Consider the following 23,908-nt stretch of genomic DNA (forward strand, 5'->3'; position numbering starts at 1 on the left):
ACAACTTTGAAACGTCATATGTAGCTGCACCTTGATGAGGTTAACTAGGTCAAAGCTCAAGGTCACTGTTACTTCTAAAAAAATAAAATTGGACCAGCTTTTATTTATTCAAAACTGCACCTGCAGCCGAGCATTGGCACCCGTTTTGTGGTGCTCTTGCTATGTTCATTTTCACAATAATCTAAACAATCTCCAAAAATATTGGGTACAACGCAGTTAAAACTAAGTGCATATTTAATGCTTGTAGTGGATGGAAATCTTTGAAATTTCTCCTTCAAAGCACAGGTTTAAAGTTTGCTTTTTAAAAAAAACAACAGTATTGATGTCAATGCTTTCAAACTGAGTTAACATGTTAAATAATAAGAAATGGGTTGTTTTGTTCTCCCTTTTTTCACATCTGAGCCCCAGTTTGGGAAAACATGGTTATATGCATGTGTGAATTGTGCCATACAAGATTGTCGTTTGCAGTCTAATTAGGAACGACACTTACCACTTTTATTGTATCTTTGGTTTCAAGGAAGTCTAAGATCGTCCTGTGCAGTCTTATCAGGAATGACACTTACCACTTTTATTGTATCTTTTGTTTCAAGGAAGTCTAAGATCGTCCTGTGCAGTTTTATCAGGAATGACACTTACCACTTTTATTGAATCTTTTGTTTCAAGGAAGTCTAAGATTGTCCTGTGCAGTCTAATCAGGAATGACACTTACCACTTTTATTGTATCTTTGGTTTCAAGGAAGTCTAAGATCGTCCTGTGCAGTCTTATCAGGAATGACACTTACCACTTTTATTGTATCTTTGGTTTCAAGGAAGTCTAAGATTGTCATTTGCAGTCTAATCAGGAATGACACTTACCACTTTTATTGTATCTTTGGTTTCAAGGAAGTCTAAGATTGTCCTGTGCAGTCTTATCAGGAATGACACTTACCACTTTTATTGTATCTTTGGTTTCAAGGAAGTCTAAGATTGTCCTGTGCAGTCTAATCAGGAATGACACTTACTACTTTTATTGTATCTTTGGTTTCAAGGAAGTCTTAGATCGTCCTGTGCAGTCTTATCAGGAATGACACTTACCACTTTTATTGTATCTTTGGTTTCAAGGAAGTCTAAGATTGTCGTTTGCAGTCTAATCAGGAATGACACTTACCACTTTTATTGTATCTTTGGTTTCAAGGAAGTCTAAGATCGTCCTGTGCAGTCTTATCAGGAATGACACTTACCACTTTTATTGTATCTTTGGTTTCAAGGAAGTCTAAGATTGTCGTTTGCAGTCTAATCAGGAATGACACTACCACTTTTATTGTATCTTTGGTTTCAAGGAAGTCTAAGATCGTCCTGTGCAGTCTTATCAGGAACGACACTTACCACTTTTATTGTATTTTTGGTTTCAAGGAAATCTTAGATTGTCCTGTGCAGTCTTATCAGGAACGACACTTACCACTTTTATTGTATCTTTGGTTTCAAGGAAGTCTAAGATCGTCCTGTGCAGTCTTATCAGGAATGACACTTACCACTTTTATTGTATCTTTGGTTTCAAGGAAGTCTAAGATCGTCCTGTGCAGTCTAATCAGGAATGACACTTACCACTTTTATTGTATCTTTGGTTTCAAGGAAGTCTAAGATTGTCCTGTGCAGTCTTATCAGGAATGACACTTACCACTTTTATTGTATCTTTTGTTTCAAGGAAGTCTAAGATTGTCCTGTGCAGTCTTATCAGGAATGACACTTACCACTTTTATTGTATCTTTGGTTTCAAGGAAGTCTAAGATCGTCCTGTGCAGTCTTATCAGGAACGACACTTACCACTTTTATTGTATCTTTGGTTTCAAGGAAGTCTAAGATCGTCCTGTGCAGTCTAATCAGGAATGACACTTACCACTTTTATTGTATCTTTGGTTTCAAGGAAGTCTAAGATTGTCCTGTGCAGTCTTATCAGGAATGACACTTACCACTTTTATTGTATCTTTGGTTTCAAGGAAGTCTAAGATTGTCCTGTGCAGTCTAATCAGGAATGACACTTACCACTTTTATTGTATCTTTGGTTTCAAGGAAGTCTAAGATCGTCCTGTGCAGTCTAATCAGGAACGACACTTACCACTTTTATTGTATCTTTGGTTTCAAGGAAGTCTAAGATTGTCCTGTGCAGTCTAATCAAGAATGACACTTACCACTTTTATTGTATCTTTGGTTTCAAGGAAGTCTAAGATTGTTGTTTGCAGTCTAATTAGGAACGACACTTACCACTTTTATTGTATCTTTTGTTTCAAGGAAGTCTAAGATTGTCCTGTGCAGTCTTATCAGGAATGACACTTACCACTTTTATTGTATCTTTGGTTTCAAGGAAGTCTAAGATCGTCCTGTGCAGTCTAATCAGGAACGACACTTACCACTTTTATTGTATCTTTGGTTTCAAGGAAGTCTAAGATTGTCCTGTGCAGTCTAATCAGGAATGACACTTACCACTTTTATTGTATCTTTGGTTTCAAGGAAGTCTAAGATTGTCCTGTGCAGTCTAATCAGGAATGACACTTACCACTTTTATTGTATCTTTGGTTTCAAGGAAGTCTAAGATTGTCGTTTGCAGTCTAATCAGGAATGACACTTACCACTTTTATTGTATCTTTGGTTTCAAGGAAGTCTAAGATTGTCCTGTGCAGTCTTATCAGGAATGACACTTACCACTTTTATTGTATCTTTGGTTTCAAGGAAGTCTAAGATTGTCCTGTGCAGTCTTATCAGGAATGACACTTACCACTTTTATTGTATCTTTGGTTTCAAGGAAGTCTAAGATCGTCCTGTGCAGTCTTATCAGGAATGACACTTACCACTTTTATTGTATCTTTGGTTTCAAGGAAGTCTAAGATCGTCCTGTGCAGTCTAATCAGGAATGACACTTACCACTTTTATTGTATCTTTTGTTTCAAGGAAGTCTCTTTTGAGCAAAAAACCAGTTTAAGCAGAGAGTGTCTTTCCTGATTAACCCTTTGCATGCTGGGAAATTTGTCGTCTGCTAAAATGTCTTCTGCTGAATTTCTCAAATTAGCATTTTCTTCGATTTTTTTCAAAGAATTCTATCAGAATAGCAAACAGTTTGGATCCTGATGAGACGCCACGTTATGTGGCGTCTCATCTGGATCCAAACTGTTTGCAAAGGCCTTTCAAATTTGGTTCCAGCACTGAAAGGGTTAGCCTGTGCAGACTGCAAAGGCTAATCAGGGACAACACTTTACTCACATGCATGAAGCCTCATTTCCCAGAGCACAGCGGATTTGTTTATTCTCTTAACATCTGTTTTCCATCCATTCAACCAAAGTGACAATAGACAACAATAACCTCTGGAATACAATAAGAGAATGGTAATACCCTTTGTTGAGCTAAACAGACCTATCATGTGACATTTAATGGATTTTTGTGCTTGCATGTCGCAGAGAAGCACACAATATTGCTATTGAATGCTGATACAGGAGTAGTTTTTAACTAGTAGTTTTTAGCATAGGTGCGTTTACGCACCTATGCTTATGGTATATACCACATTTCGAAAATCCACATCGATCGGTTGCCCTTTATGAAGCCTTACCTGATCAAAAATCAGACGAAATATCTATTTAATTTAGTATATGGTAATTCTTACAATTTTTTTTTGGAAACGTTTTTCTAACGTTTTCTTCCAAGAATATTGCTGACACCGTTTTTAGTGAATTTTTCTAAGACCGTTTTATGTTAAAAAATCTTCTTATAACCTAAAACAAATTTCGTTCGTAAAACAATTCTATCTGCACTATAAATCTCAATCTCCTACGCAGTGGCCTCCCTTATACTAGAAGTTTCTGACCGAGCGAAGCAAGGGAAGTAACTGCTGTGAGGAGTTGCTATAAAAATCTGCATTCAGAAATCTGTATTCATAACTCAATCTGTTGTGCACGTCTGCATCTAACGCTTACCACAAGTTTAACGACAAATTCTTGACGCAGACGAATAGGGTAGCGTCTATTTTCATTTGTGAAAAGAATAGTTCGATACAGATCTGTCCGTGCTTAAATTTTGAAAGGCTTGGGTAATTATTTTTCATAAGCACTTCAAACACTGATGTAAATGGAAAGATTATCTATTTAAATAGTCGGTAATTGTTTGAAATTATTGATTTGAGAAATTCGCGAATGGCGATATCGAACTACATTATACCACGTGACGCCATTCTTCCCTGTATCTTGCACCTATGCTTTTAACGCCATCGGCGCTCTCCTTAGTAATTATTTGTAACATATCAGTTTCATGAGTATCAACTTATATGTTACATGCTAAGTATTCAATGATGAGAAAGTTCCTGTAACTGATGGGCTTTTGTTTCACAATTGCAGTTTACGTAAAATCTCGACTGTCATGAAGTTCATGACTGCAAAACAGCGAACAAACGGGACTGATAACCTAGACAAGCAGTCTCTCATCGATGATTTGGAAGCAGGTATAAAGAATAGAATTCCTCTCTTTCCATAAGCGGCTATAATAAAAAAAAAATTCAAAGAATACTATCAGAATAGCAAACAGTTTGGATCCTGATGAGACGCCACGTTCTGTGGCGTCTCATCTGGATCCAAACTGTTTGCAAAGGCCTTCAAAATTCGGTTCCAGCACTGAAAGAGTTATAGTGGACTGCATGGCTCAATGGAGCAGGTTGGTCTAGAGCTATGCTGGTACATAGAACATAAGACTTATTTTTGCACGAAGCGTGTCATATTCCTTTATTCCCTTCATTAGAGAAAAATCATGATAAAAGGTATGTAGAAGGTAAGTCAAATATGAAAGGTCCTGCATCAGTCATAACCAAGCCATATATTGTTTGATTGTATTGATTACTTGGCACAAATGTAAACCCTATCATGAGAAAACTTGACCATGAAATGACCTTCTCTCTTCCTGAAAGGTAAAGGTCAGTCTAAGAGGTCAAATGTCAAATTTGAAAACACACCTTAAATGTGGGTTCATCTATGTCCTATGTACATGCCTTTCTTAAAAATAATTTTGTTTGTTTAAAGCTAATTTTGTTCTTTGTCTGTAAAAAGAATCAGTGAGTATGTTATGTCTTAATATTTCATATCAGATGCCAGTCTAGATGCAAAGGCAGCTGAGGTGGCCTCCATGTTGTCGGGGATTGCATCGGAGAAAGATGACGATTATGAGAAAGATGGCGATGGAAATTCCGTCATCTTACAAACAGGAATCAAACGGTAAGGCCACTAAGGAAATTGTTTATTCGTCATAAATATTGTATCATATCAAACCATTATCATCATTATTATCACATTATTCATTTTTAGCTCTACTTTTTGAAGAAAAATGAGAGCTATACTACTAGCCAAGGCGTCGGCATTGGTTTAAGTTTTTTATAAAGTCAAATAACTTTCACACTATCAAAGATAATTAACTCAAACTTGGAATACTTCTTTATGACAGCAAGACAACTGTGTAGGTCAAGGTGCATAACTCTGTCAGCATTATTTTTAGAGTTATTCCCCTTTTTATACTTAGAAAATTGAAAATTTGGTTAAGTTTTGTGTTTAGGTCCACTTTATTCCTAAAGAATCAAAGCTATTGCTTTCATACTTGCAACACTTACATAAAGGGACTGTGCAGGAACAGTAATGTAACTCTGACTGGCATTTTGACAGAATTATGGCTCCTTTTATACTTAGAAAATTGAAAATTTTGTTAAGTTTTGTGTTTTGGTCCATTTTACTCCTAAAGTATCATAGCTTTTGCTATCATAAGGGGACTGTACATGACAAGTTGCATAACTCTGGTTGGAATTTTGATGGAATTATGGCCCTTTTTTGACTTAGTAACTTTGAATATTTTGTTATATTTTGTGTTAAGATGCACTTTACTTCTGAAGTATCAAGGCTATTGCTTTCAAACTTCAAATACTTTCAAACTATCATGAGGGTACTGTACCTGGCAAGTTAAATTTGACCTTGACCTTTGAATGACCTTAAATCTCAAAGTCAAATAAATAAATTTTGCTTAAATTGCCATAACTTCTTTATTTAGGATCAGATTTGATTCCTACTTTGTCAAAACAACACTTACCTGACATACCACAATGGACTCCACCCAAACCATCCCCCACGCCCCACCCCAGAATCCCCCCCCCCCCCAAAAAAAAACACTATATTTTTTGTTTCCCCCTTTTTTTCTTTTTTTTAATATCATCTGATAAATAACCACCCCCCACATTATTCCCCCTCTCCTCCCCCCCCCCCCCCACACACACAAAGATTTTTTTTTTGAAACATGGTAATTGAAACATAAATATTTATTTTTATGCCCCGGGTAGGAGGGCATATAGTGATCGGACTGTCCGTCCATCTTTCCGTCACACTTTGCGTTAAGGTTTCGAAAAATGCTCATAATTTCTATGTCCCTTGAGATGTAACCTTCATATTTGGTATGCATGTGTATATGGACAAGGCCTTTCCATACGCACACAAATTTTGACCCCTGTGACCTTGACGTTAAATTAGGGTCCGCATTTAGGTTTCGAAATCTGTGTTTAGGTTTCGAAAAATGCTCATTACATCTATATCCCTTGAGATATAACCTTCATATTTGGTATGCATGTGTAAATTGACAAGGCCTTTCCACACACACACAAATTTTGACCCCTGTGACCTTGACTTTGAACTTAGGGTCCGTGTTTAGGTTTCGAAATCTGCGTTCAAGCGTTTATAGGGGGCATAAGTCATTCTATGGTGACAGCTCTTGGTATTATTTCAGCCAGATCTGGTCGGATGATTTTTCACAGAGTTATGGCCCTTTGAAATTTTCTATAAAATGTACATATAGTGCAATTCTTGTCCAGCCTATTTCTCAGCAACTTAGACCGGAATTCAATGAAACTTTATGGGAAGCTTCACTACCAAGAGGAGATGTGCATATTATCAGCGGGTCCTGGTCGGATGATTTTTCACAGAGTTATGGCCCTTTGAAATTTTCTATAAACTGTACATATAGTGCAATTCTTGTCCTGGCTATTTTTTAGCAACTAATGAACAGAATTCAATGAAACTTTATGGGAAGCTTCACTACCAAGAGGAGATGTGCATATTATCAGCAGATTCTGGTCAGATGATTTTTCACAGAGTTATGACCCTTTTAAATTTTCTATCAAAAATTCTTGTCCCCCCAACTACTGTGACGTTTTCTTTTATCTGAATATATGGTGCAATATTGTGACAAAAAAAAACTTTGGGGAACATCACCCGTCTCCGACAGTTCTTGTTTTTGAAAGACCGTCCAACCATCCTACCCAAGCTATCGCTATCAAACTTGAAATATAATCTTATTAGTTTGTTTTATGTCTATACAATTGTTCAATAGATTGTGGAAAATATACCTGAACTCAGAATTGTCTATAGTGTACCACTTCTTTAAAAACATAAGTGGTCAATATGTTTCAATTATGGTCCTCTTCCAGTTAGACTATAGACTATATTACCTTGACATTATTGTATATGAACAATTTTCCCATGATGGCTTAGGTTATAACTGTCAAGTATTCGATAAGTCGAGCGTGCTGTCTTCTGACAGCTCTTGTTATTACATGTATTTGTATGATTCGTTAAGGTTGGTTTGTCACAGACGTATCGTTCTTTTAAGATGGTCCCTTATTGAAGTTCTTGTATTTGTGGCAAAACCAGCAAACGTACAAAACAATTGCGCCATGCTCTGCAAAAATGAGGTTTCATGCATGTGGGTAACGTCTCGTCTTACATAAGCCCTTTGCATGCTGGGAAATTTGTCGTCTGCTAAAATGTTGTCTGCTGAATTTCTAAAATTAGCATTTTCTTCGATTTTTTTCAAAGAATACTATCAAAATAGCAAACAGTTTGGATCCTGATGAGACGCCACATTCTGTGGCGTCTCATCTGGATCCAAACTGTTTGCAAAGGCCTTCAAAGTTCGGTTCCAGCACTGAAAGAGTTAGTCTGTATAGTCTGCACAGGCTATAAGAGACCACACTTTCCACTTTTATGGATGCTTTCATTCAAAGGAAGTTTCTTTTTTGCAAAAAATCAAGTAAAGGCCTGATTAGCCTGTTTGGACTGCATGTCTAAACCCTATTTTTCCAGAACAAGGTTTACATTTCACATTATATGATTGGTGCCATGAATTTTTCCAGAAAGCTTTATCTCAGAGTCTGTAGCCAGTCTCATTTCACCTGATTTAACCGGTACCTTGGATGTTTCAGAAAGCTAAATCCCAGAGCCAGGAGCCAGCCTCATTTTACCTGATATGACTGGTTCTCTGCATGTTTCAGGAAAGTTATATCTTGGAGCCTGGAGCCAGCCTTATTTCACCCAATATGACTGGTTTCCTTCTAGTTTCAGGAAAGCTAAATCTGAAAACCTTGAGCAAGCATAATTGAAGTGATATAACTAGTTTCCTGCATTTTTCAGAAATGCTTAACCTCAGAGCCTGGAGCCAGCCTCATTTATCCTCATAAGACTGGTTCCATGCATGTTTCAGGAAAGCTAAATATCAGAGATTGGAGCCAGCATGATTTCACAAGATATGACTGGTTTCCTCCATTTTTCAGGAAAGCTAAATCTCAGAGCCTGGAGCCAGTCTCATTGAAGGCGCAGGACTTCCAGGTGTGCATCACAGTGATCGAGGCTCGACAGTTAGCAGGGCTCAACATGGACCCAGTTGTGTGTGTTCAGGTCGGGGACCAGAAAAAGTACACAAGCGTCAAGGAGTCCACAAACTGTCCGTACTACAATGAGGTAACTGAATTTAAATTCAGTAACCAACTGTTTATCCTGTAACCTATTATAATGAGGTTACCAACTGTCTACATTAAAATGAGATAACCAACTGTCTGTACTATAATGAGGTAACAAACTGTCCATTCTATAATGAGGTAACCAACTTTCTATACTTTAATGAGGTAACCAACTCTCTGTATTATAATGAGGTAACTAACTGTCCATACTATAATGAGGTAAATAACTGTTGGTACAAAAATGAGGTAATACACTGTCTATACTATGATGAGGTAACCAACTGGCTATACTATAATGAGGTAACCAACTGTCCATATTATATTTAGGCTACCAACTGTTCATACTATAATGAGGTAACACACTGTATATACAATAATTAGGTAACCAACTGCCCATACTATAATGAGGTAACCAACTGTCTTTACTATAATGAGGTAACCAACTGTCCATACTATAATTGGGTAAAAACTGTCAATACTATAATGAGGTAACAAACTTTCCATACTATAATGTGGTAACCAACTGCCCATACTTAAATGCTGTTATCAACTTTTTGCACTATGAGCTAACCAACTGTCTATACTATAATGAGGTTACCAACTGTCTGTACAATAATGAGGTAACCAACTATCCATACCATAATGAGTTAACCAACTGTCCATACTATAATGAGGTAACCAACTGTCTTTACTATAATGAGATAAACAACTGTCTATACTATAATCGGGTAACCAATGTTCTGCACTCTTATGAGGTAACCAACTGTCCAAACTAGAATGAGGTTAACAACTGTCAAAACCATAATTAGGTAACCAATTGTTTAATCTATCATGAGGTTACCAACTCTCATACTATAATGAGCTAACTAACTGTCTATACTGTAATGAGGTTATCAAGTGTCTATTCTATTATTAGGAAACCAACTATCTATACTTTAATTAGGAAACAAACTGTCTGTACTATAATGAGGTAACAAACTGTCTATACTACTGTAAGGTAACCAATTGTCCTCACTGTAATCAGGTATCCAACTGTCTATAACATTATTTAATAACCAACTGTCAACACTATATTGATGTAACCAACTGTCCATACTATACTGAGATTACCAACTGTTTATACCATTATTAGGTAACAAATAGTCCTGACTTTAATAAGGTAACCAACTGTCCATACTATAATGAGGTAACCAACTGTCTATACTATAATGAGGTAACCAACTGTCCATATTATATTTAGGCTACCAACTGTTTATACTTTAATGAGGTAACACACTGTCTATACTGTAATTAGGTAACCAACTGCCCATACTATAATGAGGTAACCAAATGTCTTTTCTATAATGAGGTAACCAACTGTCCATACTATAATGAGGTAACAAACTGTCCATGCTAAAATGTGGTAACCAACTGCCCATACTGTAATGAGGTTATCAGCTTTTTGAACTATAATGAGCTAGTCAACTGTCTATACTATAATGAGGTTACCAACTGTCTGTACAATAATGAGGTATCCAACTGTCCATACCATAATGAGTTAATCAACTGTCCGTACTATAATCAGGTAACCAACTGTCTTTACTATTATGAGGTTATCAACTATATGTACAATAATGAGGTAACCAACTGTCCATACTATAATGAGGTTACCAACTGTCTGTACAATAATGAGGTAACCAACTGTCCATACCATAATGAGTTAATCAACTGTCCGTACTATAATCAGGTAACCAACTGTCCATACTATTATCAGGTTACCAACTATCAGTATAATAATGAGGTAACCAACTGACCATACCATAATGAGATAACCAACTGTCCATACTATAATGAGGTTACCAACCGTCCTCACTATAATGATATAAATATCTGTCCATACTCAAATGAGGTAACCAACTGTCCATACTAGAATGAGGTTACCAACATTCCAAACAATTATTAGGTAACCAATTGTCCAATATATCATGAGGTTACCAACTCTCATACTATATTGAGCTAACTAACTGTCTCTACTGTAATGAGGTTATGGACTGTCTATACCATTATTAGGAAACCAACTGTCTATACTTTAATGAGGAAACCAACTGCCTGTACTATAAGGAGGTAACAAACTGTCTATACTACTGTAAGGTAACCAATTGTCCATACTGTAATGAGGTATCCAACTGTCTATAACATTATTTAATAACCAACTGTCAACACTATAATGGTGTACCAAACTGTCCATACTATACTGAGATTACCAACTGTTTATACCATTATTAGGTTACTGGTAACGAATCGTCCTTACTATAATGAGGTAACCAACTGTCCATACTATAATGAGGTAGCCAAATGTCTAAACTATTAATAGGTACCCAATAGTCTGTACGGTAATGAGGTAACCAATTGTCTATACTATGATAGGTTACCAACTGTCTATACCACTATAAAGTAACCAACTGTTCATACTATAATGAGGTTGCCAACTGTCTATACCATTATAAAGTAACCAACTGTCATACTATAAAAGGTTGCAAAATGTCAATACTTTTATTAGTTAAACGATAGTCTGTACCATAATGAGATTACCAACTGTCTGTACTATAATTAGGTTACCAACCGTCTATACTATAATGAGGTAACAAACGGTCTATACTAGAATAAGGTAACCAACTGTATATACTATAAGGAGGTAACAAACTGTCCATATTGTAATGATGTAACAAACTGTCCTTACTATAATAAGGTAACCAATCGTCACTATTATCATGAGGTTACAAACTGTCCATGCTATAATGAGGTAACCAACTGTCATTACAATAATGAGGTAACCAACTGTCCATGCTATAATGAGGTAACCAACTGTCCTTAAATTTATAATGAGGTTACCAACTGTCAATACTTTAATTAGGGTACCAAATGTCCATTCAATAATAAGGTAGCAAACTGTCTGTACTATAATAAGGTTACAAACAGTCCATCATTAAATGAGGTAACCATCTGTCCGTACACTAATGAAGTAACCAACTGTCCATACTATAATGAGGTTACCAACTGTCTATACTTAAATGAGTAAACCAACTGTCTGTATAATGAGGTAACAAACTATCCATATTACATTAAGGTAACCAACGGTCTATACTATAATGAGTTGACCAACTGTCTGTACTTTAATGAGGTAACCAACTGCCAATATTATAATAAGGTAACCAACTGGCTATACTATAATGAGGTAACCTATAATCTGTACAATAATGAGGTAACCTGAACCGTCCATACCATAATGTGGTTACCAACTGTACATACTATTATTAGGTAACCAATTGTTCATACTAAAATGAGGTAACCAACTGGCCATACTATAATAAGGTAACCAACTATCTCTTATATGACTTAATTATCACCAGTCCCTACTATAGCAAGAAACCGACGTTCACTACTTCAATAAGGTAATATAATGTCTTGATATTTATGAGGTAGCCAAGTGTTTACTTTGTATCCATCTTCCCCTCCTTAATGTTGTGAATATCTTTTGGAAGACTTTGTTTGTAGTTATATACACCATGAATGAAAAAATGATCAATAATGTTTGATATGATGAAAAATTTAGTATCTTTGGCAAATTATTTGATTCCTAACAATCCTTAATCGACTAAGTGCTAATGTAAGAGGCTTTTTAAAACTGACTTCTGGCAATTGTACTATTTGTTCTCTAATACCTAATGTTCTTTCTTTTCCAGTATTTTGTGTTTGACTTTCACATGGCGCCGGCTATGCTGTTTGACAAAATCATCACACTCACGGTAAGTGGATATCGGGTCATGAACTGTGTCATAAAACCTATTTAGACTCACTCTATGAAAATAGGGCTTAATGCATGTGCTGTTGTCCCTGATTAGCCTATGCAGTGTTCACAGGCTAATCTTGGGCAACACTTGTTTAAACATGCTATAAGTCCCGATTTCACTGAACACATCTCAAAGGAAGAGTGTCAGCATCTTCATATGCCCCTTCTGTAAACTCTGTTGTGATACCAAAAAAAGAGAATCAGTATCATTATACCTTTCTTGTACAAAGTAGATGGGAGTATACTGTAATAAAAGTGTATGTGTATCTTTTTGGTCGTCAATAGACTCAATCTCGTTGGAAAACATGGTCATACAATTTTAATGTACAACATTAACATTTGTATGTATTGTTGCTTTTTCTATGAATTTGTGCATGTACAATTTTAATATCCTGTATTAAAATTGCAAAAGGTATGCATTTTTGAATTTCTATACATGATTATTAAAAATAGTTACCCTATATGAAATGCAGCGTTATGGGGTATATCTTTCTCTAACAAGCATCAGTTTTTGCAGCCAATTATATTTGTATTGTCTTGGGTTGTGTTGGATATGGTGACTGCCTTGCGACTTGGTGTTCGAGGGTCTGCATACATCTGCCCATTCCCCAACAAATGAAAAAAAAGAATTGCCTTGAATTACCTTGAGAAACTATTTGGTCAGTGGTTTTCATTGATTTGTGCATGAATTATAACTGTGCTAGGAACATCTTCATTCAAATTACAAAATGACAACATTGGATTCAATATGTGACTATTAAGATTTTTGAAAAGTCCTTTATAGAATAAATACGTATCAATCATGTTCTTAACCCTTTCCCACTCAGAAGCAAATGTGCAAACAGCATTAAACCAGAACAGCCTGTGAGTACCTCGCAGTCTGTTCAGGTTTTATGCTGTTTGCTGCTCATCAATAAGCTTGGGGTTGGAAATAAAGCCTTTAAAACTTGAATCTTATAATAGTTAGAAAGGTCTTTAATTAAATGTTACTTTCTAAGGGAGTATAAATACGTAAAAATGCATATCTAAGTGGTAAAGGGTTAATCATGTTCAGGTTTTATGCTGTTTGCTGCTCATCCGTATCTAAGGGTTGGAAATGTAACCTTTAAAACTTGAATATAGAAAGAAAGGTCTTTAATTAAATTGAACTTTTTAAGGGGCTACAAATGCGTAACAATACATATCTAAGGGGTAAAGGTTTAAACTAACTGTGGTGTAGTGTTGTGTTTGTCATGACGTATTTACAGGCATTGCATGGGAGAAATTTTATCAACGCTGGGAAGACAATCGGAGTCTTCAAATGTGATGTGGGGACACTGTACTCACAGATTGGTACAAGCAACATGCACTAGCATCATAACCAAGGGCTTAACACCTTAACACCTTTGAATGTTTAATTGCGCCTCGCTATGGGAAGATGGGGCTTAATGCATGTGTGTAGTTTTTATGGATTTTTTGTCACCTTAAGGAAGTCTCTTTTTAACGAATAACCAGTCTAGGCAGAAAGCATATTCCCTAATTAGACTCTGCGGACTGCACATGCTAATCTATGACAATACTACAAACGTGCATTAAGCCCCCATTTTTCCAAAACAGGGCTTGTATATTTTCTAAATTGTGTAGCCTTGAAAGTCCAGGGATATTATTCTTTATCATAGAATGGACATATTGCTCACAAAAGTCTTATAGTATTTGTGGTACTTGTTGTTTATCAGTTGTCATTTTTATAAGATTATTTTTTTGTTTAAACTATACAACACATTTTGACTTGACTTGACTTGACTTATGATAATTATGTTTTTGCTTGTACAGTCTATTACAAAGAGTTATATCCTTGTTTTCTGGACATTTTACATGAATATTTCTATATAATTTTATAGGCATTTTCCTGGCAACCTTTCTAACATGTTTTAAGCAGTGAAACTTTGTTAACAAGATTTTCGTACAGAGCTCACAGTTGATTCTTCCATCACTGTTCTTTTATTTGCTTATTACACAGTTTTCACCATTTGATTGGTCATGGGTTATTATGTACAGTCCATTTGAAGATATTCCTTTTCCAAACGATCAATATTGTTTAAGTGTTATGAAAATTGGTAATTTAAAAACACGATGAATTTAACATGAAGAAATAGAGGATATTTGTTGGATTTGGTGGAATATATGTTTTTATTTACGTGCGCCAGGTGTGAACATATATTGTTATATGTTCACAAGTTAATAAAAATCGATATTTCACCAAATCCAACAAATTTTCTGCATATTTTATGCTGACAAATGATTATTTTTGCCATTCCGGACCATATAATTCCATGTTAGGCACCCCAAAATGTTATTACATGTATGTTCAAAGGAAGCTAATCGGTATGTTTTTATAAACAATAAATGCAGAGTAGTCACCCTTGCTAAAATTGGGGTCATAATGGGGAAACCGAAGGTATCTACAAATAGTTTAGGTAAAACAATGAAAATTAATGATAATTGTCACTGTTGTTTTTCACTGTTTGAAACAGTAAAATATCAGTTTTAATTCACTGATATATTATCTCTATAAAACCATCAGAAAGCATGCAATAAATTGTGCTACAGTAACTGTGAAACCATTATTATTTGTCAGGCATTAATTTTCGTCGATTTCTCCAGTGGATCGAGTGATGAATTTAAGATCCTAATGAAAAAATATGTCCAATTTTTTAACAAGATTTTAACTGAATTACCGTAGGCATGAGACATTAAAATCTAATGTAATCCACGCATACATACTTCGTCTGTTTCGTAGTCAAGTTAAATCCATTTTTAACACAAAGGAGTGCACAATACACAGTGTACTTAACTGACACGTTGCAATGCTGTAAAACGCGGATGCAGTTAAGATGTATCAAATGCGTTGACTTCGTTTAGGTAGAATAGTAATGATTGGCGCTAATTGTTAACAATATTATTGTTCTTTGTGTGATTGTGTTTTTTAAGGGTGTTGACTAACTGGCAATTGGCTTCGTTGTTTCAAACACTCGTTAATGGTTATATGGTCCGCATATCTGCTTATCATAACAATGGCCTTGTGAATGGCATACAATAATAAGGGTCCATTACTATCACCTGATAACAAAATACTATTAATTAGGCATGTGACAAACAGGACTCCCAAGGGTTCTCCCTTTACCCCACCATGATTTTTCGTAACCGAGAAACCCCGATATATCGCGGAAATGTGTTACAAACAAATCGGATATTGACTGACGCATTTTTTTCACAATCAGAAATCAGCGAATTTAGGTGCTGACAAAATAGTCATTTTTTTGAAAATGATGACAATAAATGGTTTACAGTATTTTGGTTTTATTAACATTTTTATTAATATAGAAACACTATGTTTTTATTAACAGCTTAATTATAGGCTTTGATAAAAAAAAAAGGATTTGATTAACCTACCATACAATGGTAGTTTACTTGTAATTTTTAGCGAGGCTGTTTTCGGAGAAAACCCGAGCTATTGTCATAGCCAGCTCGTCCAACATCTGCCGTAGGAGTCGTGCTAAAACCTTAACATTGGTGCTAAAATCAAAGTGCTTCCACCTACAACTTTGAAACTTCATATGTAGATGCACATTGATGAGTTCTACACGCCACACCCATTTTTGGGTCACTAGGTCAAAGATCAAGGTCACTGTGACCTCTAATATCAAACTTTAACATTGGCTCTAAAATCAAAGTGCTTCCACATACAACTTTGAAACTTCATATGTAGTTGCACCTTGATGAGTTCTACATGCCATACCCATTTTTGGGTCACTAGGTCAAAGGTCAAGGTCACTGTGACCTCTAATATAAAACTTGAACAAAAACCTTAACATTGCCTCTAAAATCAAAGTGCTTCCACCTACAACTTTGAAACTTCATATGTAGATGCACCTTGATGAGTTCTACACGCCACACCCATTTTGGGTCACTATATCAAAGATCAAGGTCACTGTGACCTCTACAAAAAACAAAAAAAAAATCTGACAAGCTTTTGCAGCAATGCCAAAAATATCCCAAAGCAAACAGTATCAGCTACGTGTTACGTTATTCTGAAATTGAGAAATGAAGTATTGAGCTCAACAGTTTTAGGTTGTTTTAGCTTTCCTGGTTTGCTAACATAACATCTGCACCATGCTTATGATATATTTTTTACTTTTCTGCATTTCCTACTCCCAACCCACCTCGGTAACCATGGTAACAGGTATGTCAGTCGGGTCGTCTACTGCGTTCAAATAAGCCCCTGGGTGTATATAAAATGGATATTGGAACCGTGTATGCTGCTCAAGGTATCTTGTAAACCATTGTGTTTGTTTCAAGGCATCTTGCAAACCTTGTGTTTGTGTTATCTTGTAAACCATGTGTTTGTTTCAAGGTATCTTGGAAACCCTGTGTTTGTGTTATCTTGTAAACCCTGTGTTTGTTTCAAGCTATCTTGTAAACCCTGTGTTTGTATCAAGGTATCTTGTAAACCATGTGTTTGTATCAAAGTATATTGTAAACCATGTGTTTATATCAAGGTAACTTGTAAACCATGTGTTTTTATCAAGGTATCTTGTAAACTATGTGTTTATATCAAGGTATCTAGTAAACCATGTGTTTTTATCAAGGTATCTTGTAAACCATGTGTTTGTGTCAAGGTATCATGCAAACCATGTGTGTATGTCAAGGTATCTTGTAAACCCTGTGTTTGTGTTAATGTATCTTGAGAAACCTGTGTTTGTGTCAATGTATCTTGTGAAACCTGTGTTTATGTCATGGTATCATGTTATCCCTGTGTATGTGTCAAGGTATCTTGTAAAGCCTGCATTTGTGTCAAGATATCTTGTTAACCTTGTGTTTGTGTCAAGTTATCATGTAAACACTGTGTTTGTGTCAAGTCATCATGTAAACCCTGTGCTTGGTTCAAGTTATCATGCAAACCATGTGTTTGTGTTAAGGTACCTTGTAAAACCTGCATTTGTGTCAAGGTATCTTGTTTACCATGTGTTTGTGTCACATTATCATGTTAACCCTGCATTTGTGTTATTATGTAAACCATGTGTTTGTGTCAAGATATCTTATAAACCATGTATGTGCACCAAGGTATCTAGAATCCTGTTTTTGTGTCAAGATATCTAACCCTGTGTTCGTGTCGAGGTATCTAACTCTATATTTGTGTCAAGGTATCTTACTCTATGTTTGTGTCAAAGTATCTTGTAAACCCTGTGTTTGTGTCAAGGTATCTAACAATTTGTTCGTGTCAAGGTATCTAACCCTGTGTTTGTGTCAAGTTAGTTTGTTAACCCTGTGTTTGTGTCTAGGTTTCTAACCCTTTCTTTGTGTCAAGGTATATAACCCTGTGTTCCTGTCAAGGTATTTTGTAAACCATTTGTTCGTGTCCAGGTATCTAACCCTTTGTTAGTGTCACGGTATCTATACCTGTGTTTGTGTCTAGGTATTTTGTAAACCCTTGTTTGCGTCAAGGTATCGAACCCTTTGTTTGTGTCAAGGTATATAACCCTGTGTTCCTGTCAAGGTATTTTGTAAACTATTTGTTCATGTAAAGATATCTAACCCTATGTTCTTGTCAAGGAATCTAACCCTGTGTTTGTGTCAAGGTATTTTGTTAACCCAGTGTTTGTGTCAAGGTATCTAACCCTTTGTGTGTGTCAAGGTATCTAACCCTGTGTTCATGTCACGGTATCTTACCCTGTGTTTGTATCAAGGTATTTTGTTAACCCTGTGTTTGTGTCAAGTTATCTAACCATGTGTTTGTGTCACTGTATTTTGTTTGGGTCAAGGTATCTAACCCTTTGTTTGTGTCAAGGTATCTAACCCTGTGTTTGTGTCACTGTATTTTGTAAACCCTTTGTTTGTGTCAAGGTATCTTGTAAACCCTGTGTTTGTGTCAAGGTATCTTGTAAACCATGTGTTTGTATCAAGGTATCTAACCCTGTCCTGTGTTTGTGCACTGTATTTTGTAAACCCTTTGTTTGTGTCAAGGTATCTTGTAAACCCTGTGTTTGTGTCAAGGTATCTTGTAAACCATGTGTTTGTATCAAGGTATCTAACCCTGTGTTTGTGTCACGGTATTTTGTAAACCCTGTGTTTGTGTCAAGGTATCTTGTAAACCCTGTGTTTGTGTCAAGGTATCTTGTAAACCATGTGTTTGTATCAAGGTATCTTGTAAACCATGTGTTTGTATCAAGGTATCTAACCCTGTGTTTGTGTCATGGTATTTTGTAAACCCTGTGTTTGCGTCAAGGTATCTTGTAAACCCTGTGTTTGTGTCAAGGTATCTTGTAAACCATGTGTTTGTATCAAGGTATCTAACCCTGTGTTTGTGTCACGGTATTTTGTAAACCCTGTGTTTGCGTCAAGGTATCTTGTGTTTTTGTCGTATTGATCAGTCTCAATCCCATAGTGCTGTGTTTGATTTTTATAGTGCTCTCTTTCTGTCGTTCTTGCTGTCTGTCAATTCTTTCAAGTATAGCTTACTGACACATTAATCTTACAAGGGCCTTTATGTAAACATAAATGTTTTAAGTATCAAAATTATGACAATCTTTTTCAACTCTATTTTTTTGGCTTTGAATAATGCATACATATACATGAATAAACTGTATATCCTTTAAAATAATTTTTTTTATTTTTGTTCTACTGTGTGTTAAGTTGAAAAACATTAAGCATATGTATGTGGCATGTATTTTTTCACCAGATATATACCAAATGCATGATATTGACCATATATTTGTATGTGTACATATTATGTTGCCTGTTTAACCAACTAAGGTTTATACTGAAAATTAAGGTTACTCATATCTCTCACTTGAGATGTAAAGAATGTGAATATTCTTTTGAAATTGTTGCATAATATTTGTCTAAAATATGCCTATGACTTCTAAAACATTCTATGAATTTTAAATGACAAAAAGTGTTTTATAGGTGAACCAATTAGCATATATGCTAAAATTGCTATATATTCGCCAATATTAATATGGCACTGACTGTAATGCATGAAAATGTTCAAGTAATGTTACAATTAATAAATTAGTTTCTGTCTTTGAAGTGATTTGAATGGATTGAAGTGTACCTTGCAAAGTTCAATGGTATAGTCACATAAAACTCATGCAAAACATGCCCAAACAAAAGCCAATGCAAATAAAGGTGGCCAAGATCAGTTATAAGCTTTAGTAAATAAATTTCATCAAAAAACACTGCCATATTTATATAAAAGGTGAAATATGGGATTTCTAGGCATCTTAATCAAATTGCACTAGCTAAGAACGATATTTTGTTAAACTAATTATTGACATTGCAATAAATTTGATGAATGTTAACAATATATTGAAATTAATTGCATTTCTAAAAATGAGTCTCTCTCTGAAAACGGGGCTTAATGCATATGCATACAGTGGCGCCCCTGACTAGCCTGCGCAGTCAGGGAAAATCCAGTCTTATCAGAAAGTGTCGTCCCTGATTAGCAGTCTATGGGGACAGGCTAATCAGGGACGACACTTTCCGCCTAAACTTGATTTTCGGTAAGGAGGGACTTCCTTGAAACTAAAAATACCATTAAAGCGGAAATTGTCGTCCCTGATTAGCCAGACTGCACAGGCTAATCTGGGACGACACTTTACGCACATGAATTAAACCCAGTTTTCTCAGAACAAGACACAAATGTGCAATATCAATTTAGATCACCAGTTCTACCATAAGTGGGCCATGTTGATGGATCCTGACGACATGAGTGCTGGGGTCAAAGGTTACCTGAAATGTGACATTGCGGTTATTGGCAAAGGTGACTCTGTCAAGGTGAGTGCAGGGGTAAAAGGTTACCTAAAATGTGAAATTGCAGTTGTCTGCAAAGGTGACTCAATCAAAGTGAGTGCGGGCATGAAAGGTTAACTGTAATGTGACATTGCGGTCATCTGAAATGGTGACACAGTTAAGTTGAGTGGTGCAGGGGTCAAAGGTAACCTAAAATGTGACATGGCCGCCAACAGCAAAGGTGACTCAGTGAAGGTTGGTATCTTGGCCACCTGTACCTAGTACTTAAGTGCAGGAATAAAAGGTTACCTGAAATGTGACATCACTGTCATCGGCAAAGTTGACACAGTTAAGGTTAGTGCAGGGGTCAAAGGTTACCTAAAATGTGACATGGCTGCCATCGGCAAAGGTGACTCATTTAAGGTTGGTACCTTCGCCACCTTTACCCAGTCAATTGAGTAAACCTCTGTAATATTTTTTTATCTATTAAATCAAGATTGTTGCATTTCTGCATTTTAATTATTTTGTTTAATTTGTATTAAAAAAAAATAGAAACAAATTATTTGTTTAACTAATAGTGACACATCATACATGTATCATAGATTTATTTATCTATTAACATGACTGATGTGAAACGTTATTCAAATTTCCATCGATCATTTCTTGTGCATCAATTGTTTGAGCGCTGTAAATGAGACCGACAGATTTTAAGGGAAAAGTTTTTAAAACTTACATGTTTTGATTTGTCAATATGGTGTTTATGTGTATTTTTTGACATACAAAAAAAAAATTACCTTGTTTTTTTTTAACAAACATCTATATACCTGCTAAGTGGTCTAACTAAAGCTGTCACCGTGTAGCAAAATACTCTCTACTACCCTATCTATTACCTAATTTATACGCGTTTTTACGAGGCACAAATAAATTTGCTATTTAAATGCTTAAAATGACTTTTGAAGTGTTACTGAAATGCATGAACACATGCGGTAATCATTTTCTAAACTGTCGAGTAAACATCTGGCAATGTTGCTCTTTAAAGCTATGATGCAATTGATGTCCAATCAAAACGAGGGTTTTTCATCTGAACATGCGTAAATCACGTTCCGGAATACTGAACTGTACATGTACATTTTGTAGTTTGAAATGCAAAGTTCAACCGATTATTAGTACAGGATAAAATAAACCAACAGGTTATGAAGTGATAGGCCTTACATAAGTGTTAATGGCTAATGATATTACACACGTGTGGTCATTTAATGCAATTAACGGATCAATTATCTACCGCACAGTATCGGGAGCAGCCGGGCGAAGCGGGACAGTAAAGTATCAAAGAAAAAATTCTCACCTTTGCCGACACTGTGACAGTTATTCGCACTTCGAGATAAACCACAGTAAATACATGTAAAATTGGGACTCGGCACAAATTTGTATATCAAGATATTGAATTATTCAACACAACGAAAATCGAGATATGTTATGTTTATTAATATAGATAAAGAAGGAAAAAAGTTGGGACATTTAGCTTACTTTGACATATCGAAAAAATCGAGGTATCCGATGTTGAGATAACGACAGTAGACTGTATATTAAACTTTTGGTCATGGTGTTATTCAAATATATTATTATTATGTACACAGTTTTCACATATAAGGGACTTTTTATGAATTTGTTAAACTTACTGATAAATTCTTAGAACAATTATCACAGTGTTCATATCTAAGCGACTTTTAATGCATTTGTAAACATTACCAAAACGTTCACCTGTTCATATATCTGTTTGTTTATAAAATTGGTAACCAAAAAAGGTATCCTATAATTGAAGATAACCAACAGTTATCTACTGGATAAGAGTTATCTAGACGTATACAATTGGCTTCAAAAGATTAATTCAATTGTGACTTAATTTATATATAGTTACAGTTATATATATATATATAATATAGTTATAGTAAACTATATGTGTCTTGTTCTGAGAAAACTGGGCTTAATTCATGTGCGTAAGTGTCGTCCCAGATTAGCCTGTGCAGTCCGCACAGGCTAATCAGGGACGACACTTTCCGCTTTAATGGTATTTTTAGTTTCAAGGAAGTCCCTCCTTACCAAAAATCAAGTTTAGGCGGAAAGTGTCATCCCTGATTAGCCTGTGCTGACGACACTTTACGCACATGCATTATGACCAGCTTTCACAGAACAAGACACATATATGACTTTATTACTTTATGATTGACAGGTCCCACCACGGACTGATAAGGATGATGATGATATAGAAGCGTAAGTTTCCTGTTACCTAATTTAGCTTACAGTAAAAATCCTCAAAATTAAGGCGGGACTTTTAATGATACAATCGTGTCTCTTTATCTTCCCTTCTGTGCATACATCAGTATTTGTTTGTAAAACTGTAACTATATGTGCTTGTTACGTAATTTATTTATTTGCTGTTGACTTTAATAATTGTATTTGGTAAAAAATAAGTTAAATTTTTTTTAGTTGTATATTTTTCAAATGTATCAGTTTAAAATGCTTTTTGACAATAAAGCTATTAAATATTGCAAACATTAGAGCTCTGCTATGGAAAAACTGGGCTTACTACATGTGCGTACAGTGTTTTTCCAGATTAGCATATGCATTGCACAGTGAAATCAGGGAATTTTAAAACTGGATTTGTGATAAGAAGAGATCTCCTGTAAACAAAGCATACTGTACAAGTAGAAAGTGTAATCCAAGGGACTACAGTTTCCGCACATGCATTATGCCCCATTTTTCCAGAGTGATGCTCATTTCCCAGAATGCATTATTTCCCCGTCAGGAACCTGCTCCTTCCAGACGGGGTACCGGCGGACCGACAGCGGGCTAACTTCACTGTGAAAGTGTACCGAGCAGACGGTCTCCCTAAGATGAACACAGGAGTCATGGCCAGCGTGAAGAAAGCTCTCACAGGGGAGGGAAAGGACCTGGTTGACCCCTATGTACAGGTCTCATTTGCAGGTCATAAGGTAGGTATCCCTATGTACAGGTCTCGTTTGCAGGTCATAAGGTAGGTATCCCTATGTACAGGTCTCATTTGCAGGTCATAAGGTAGGTATCCCTATGTACAGGTCTCATTTGCAGGTCATAAGGTAGGTATTCCTATGTACAAGTCTCATTTGCAGGTCATAAGGTAGGTACCCCTATGTACAGGTCTCATTTGCAGGTCATAAGGTAGGTATCCTTATGTACAGGTCTCGTTTGCAGGTCATAAGGTAGGTATCCCTATGTATAGGTCTCATTTGCAGGTCATAAGGTATGTATCCCAATGTACAGGTCTCGTTTGCAGGTCATAAAGTAGGTATCCCTATGTACAGGTCTTATTTGCAGTTCATAAGGTAGGTATCCCTTTATACGGGTCTCATATTCAGGCCATAAGGTAGGTATCCATATATACAGTATCATTTGTAGGTCAAGATAAACATTTATATACAGGGAACTACCTGTTAACCATTAAACCCTTCCAAATTTTAATGTTTAGTAATTTGCAAGACAATTTCGATAAA

The 23,908-nt window shown here is 35.8% G+C and overlaps 1 protein-coding gene across 1 annotated transcript in view; it reads left to right on the forward strand.

Moving 5' to 3' along the window:
- The window catches only part of LOC127834356 (otoferlin-like), a 194,057-nt gene that overhangs the window by 65,349 nt on the left and 104,800 nt on the right, over window positions 1-23,908 (forward strand). Inside the window, exons 5-12 of the mRNA XM_052360117.1 lie at window positions 4,359-4,462; window positions 5,099-5,225; window positions 8,594-8,780; window positions 12,502-12,564; window positions 13,856-13,940; window positions 20,308-20,423; window positions 22,609-22,649; window positions 23,185-23,371. Of these exons, the coding sequence (XP_052216077.1) occupies window positions 4,359-4,462; window positions 5,099-5,225; window positions 8,594-8,780; window positions 12,502-12,564; window positions 13,856-13,940; window positions 20,308-20,423; window positions 22,609-22,649; window positions 23,185-23,371 (910 nt within the window). The remainder of the gene's footprint in view (window positions 1-4,358; window positions 4,463-5,098; window positions 5,226-8,593; window positions 8,781-12,501; window positions 12,565-13,855; window positions 13,941-20,307; window positions 20,424-22,608; window positions 22,650-23,184; window positions 23,372-23,908) is intronic.

The sequence above is a fragment of the Dreissena polymorpha genome, chromosome 6, assembly GCF_020536995.1.
Source record: "Dreissena polymorpha isolate Duluth1 chromosome 6, UMN_Dpol_1.0, whole genome shotgun sequence".
NCBI lineage: Eukaryota > Metazoa > Mollusca > Bivalvia > Myida > Dreissenidae > Dreissena > Dreissena polymorpha.